Source organism: Orycteropus afer, unplaced genomic scaffold (genome assembly GCF_000298275.1).
Source record: "Orycteropus afer afer isolate SDZICR_OR568_19922 unplaced genomic scaffold, OryAfe1.0 scaffold00061, whole genome shotgun sequence".
Taxonomy (NCBI): Eukaryota; Metazoa; Chordata; class Mammalia; order Tubulidentata; family Orycteropodidae; genus Orycteropus; species Orycteropus afer.
In genome coordinates this window covers 3,920,546-3,922,729 of record NW_006921648.1, presented here as the reverse complement: position 1 = coordinate 3,922,729, position 2,184 = coordinate 3,920,546, and the positions used below count along the sequence as shown (strand labels likewise).

The following is a 2,184-nucleotide window of genomic DNA, read 5'->3' as shown; positions in this document are numbered from 1 at the left end:
ACAGGTAGGGGGTTCGAGTTCACCCAGAGGTGCCTGGGAAGAAGGTCTGGAGGTCTCCTTCCAGAAAATCAGCCACTGCAAACCCCATGGAGGCCAGCTCTACTCTGACCCATATGGGTCGCCATGAGCTGGAAACACCTTGGCAACGACTGGAACCAGTGTGTACTAATAGTGATGACAGCATTCAGTGAGCACCTACTGTGTGCCAGGCCCTGAGCCGGAGGCACCACGAAATAAGGCTTTTAATCCTTAACACTAACCAGTACATACGTTGTCCCATTTTCCCCAAGAAGGGAAGGGAGGATCTGAGAGGCAGAGGGTGGAGCCAAGAAGGAAACCTCTCCCTCTGCCCCCTTCCTCCACCTCCGCCTGCCCCAGAGTACACGGACCACTGACCCAGGGGGCTGAGAGCCTTAGGAACCAGCCCTGTCCACCAGCTGCAGTACTGAGGAGGTCACAAAGCCCTCTGCATCCAGCCGGAAAACGACTCACAATATTAATGTTTCTAAACCACCATGGGGGCACCCACTCTCGGAGCCACCTAGTTTGTTCACACACCTCCCCCCACCCCGGTCTCAGGAACTGCCCGGGGCCTGAGGAAGCAGTTCCTTGCAGTGTGTGGACCTCAGACCCGGCAACCAGGACTCTATCGCCCTGCCTTGTTCTTTCGTGACTGCGTGGTGTAGGGGGCACATTGGCTGCACCCACACCTCTCTGCCTACTCCCTCCCCTCTACCTTCTACTCCTGAAGGAGGGGAGTGGGGTCTAGGAGCAGAAGAAGGACCCTTGTGGGTGTCATGGTTACAATCAGTGCTCTGGGGCAGCCCCTACCATCCTCTCCCTCAGCATCATCACCAAAGCCAGGGGCTATCATGTCACCTATCCAAGCCTCAGTTTACCCCATTGCCCTCAAGCCCCTATGAGAGTAGAGCTGCCCCCATAGGATTTCCTAGGCTGTAATAGTCAGGGGTGCCAGGTCTTTACTCCTGCAGAGCTGTTGGTGGGGTCGAACCACCAACCTTTTGGTGAGCAGTGGAGCACTTACCTAACCGCTTGCCACCGGGGCTCCTCAGCCTCAGTTTAAAGGGAGTAAATGGTTATAACGAGAGCCGTTTGGAACTTAGGGAAACAATGCACAGAAAGACCTAGCACTGTAAACAATAAATGGCCACTACCACGGTCATCATTACGTTTACTACCGATGCTGTTTTTGTGCACTGTTGAGTCCATTCTGACCCATAGGGACCCCATGTGACAGGGTGGAACTGCCCTAAAGGGCATTGTGGGCTGTCATCCTGGCTGGGGCAGGGCCACTGAGTGGGTTCCAACAGCCACCTTTCAGTTATCAGCCAAGCGCTTAGCCATTGTGTCTACAGGACTCCAATATTTACTACTAGTATCATTATTAAGGAACTCTGGTGCACTGCCTAAGGTATTTGACTGCTAACTAGAAGATTGGTGGTTCAAACCCACCAGCGAGCGGCTCCTCAGAAGGAAGATGGGGCAATCTACTTCTGTAAAGATTTGCCGCCTTGGAAACCCAGTGGAAATCCAATGGGGGTCACTATGAGTCAGATTATATAATGTACCCTTGCTTTCCGTCAGGGATGCCTCAGGTAAGGGCACAGGTGAGCTCTCGCCAGAAGGCAGAGAAGGCCCTGTTTTGGTCAGTGGACCAGGATTCCATTAGCTCTGGTGGAGGTGGGGAATAGTTGCATTGGGTGGTGGTGAGGGGGTCACTGGTTACACTTCCACCCACCAGGTCAGCTGAGTTCAATAATTCCCTCTGATCTGGGGGTCCATGGCTCCCTCTCTGTCCACCATCACCCACGGGCCAAGAACTGGGGTCACTCACCGCCATGACCAGCTCGAACGGGTACTTGTAGACACGGACAGGTGACTGGTATTTCCGCACCATGTTCACCCAAGGCTCCAGGGGAAGCCGCCAAGGCACCGTGAGCATGCAGAGCCTGGGAGGGGGTGACGTGTGAGGGACGGCCCCAGCTCCCCTCTGGCCTCACCCACTCATCTCCCAGCCCTCAAAGTGAGGGGGTTGGGGAATGATCCCCAAATTACCCCGGGCCAGACCTCACACCCGTGCCCTGTCCATTCCTCCCTCCCCAGAACAGCGCAGTCAGCACCCCCAAACATTCCTTCTCCACCTCTCCAGACTGAGGGCTCCCA

General features: G+C 55.2%; 1 protein-coding gene across 1 annotated transcript in view; it reads right to left on the bottom strand.

Annotated features, from left to right (window-relative positions):
* The window catches only part of SEC14L5 (SEC14 like lipid binding 5), a 47,565-nt gene extending 45,647 nt beyond the window's left edge, over window positions 1-1,918 (bottom strand). Inside the window, exon 1 of the mRNA XM_007939716.1 lies at window positions 1,856-1,918. Coding sequence (XP_007937907.1) covers window positions 1,856-1,918 — 63 coding nt within the window. The remainder of the gene's footprint in view (window positions 1-1,855) is intronic.
* Between the last annotated feature and the right edge of the window lie 266 nt (window positions 1,919-2,184).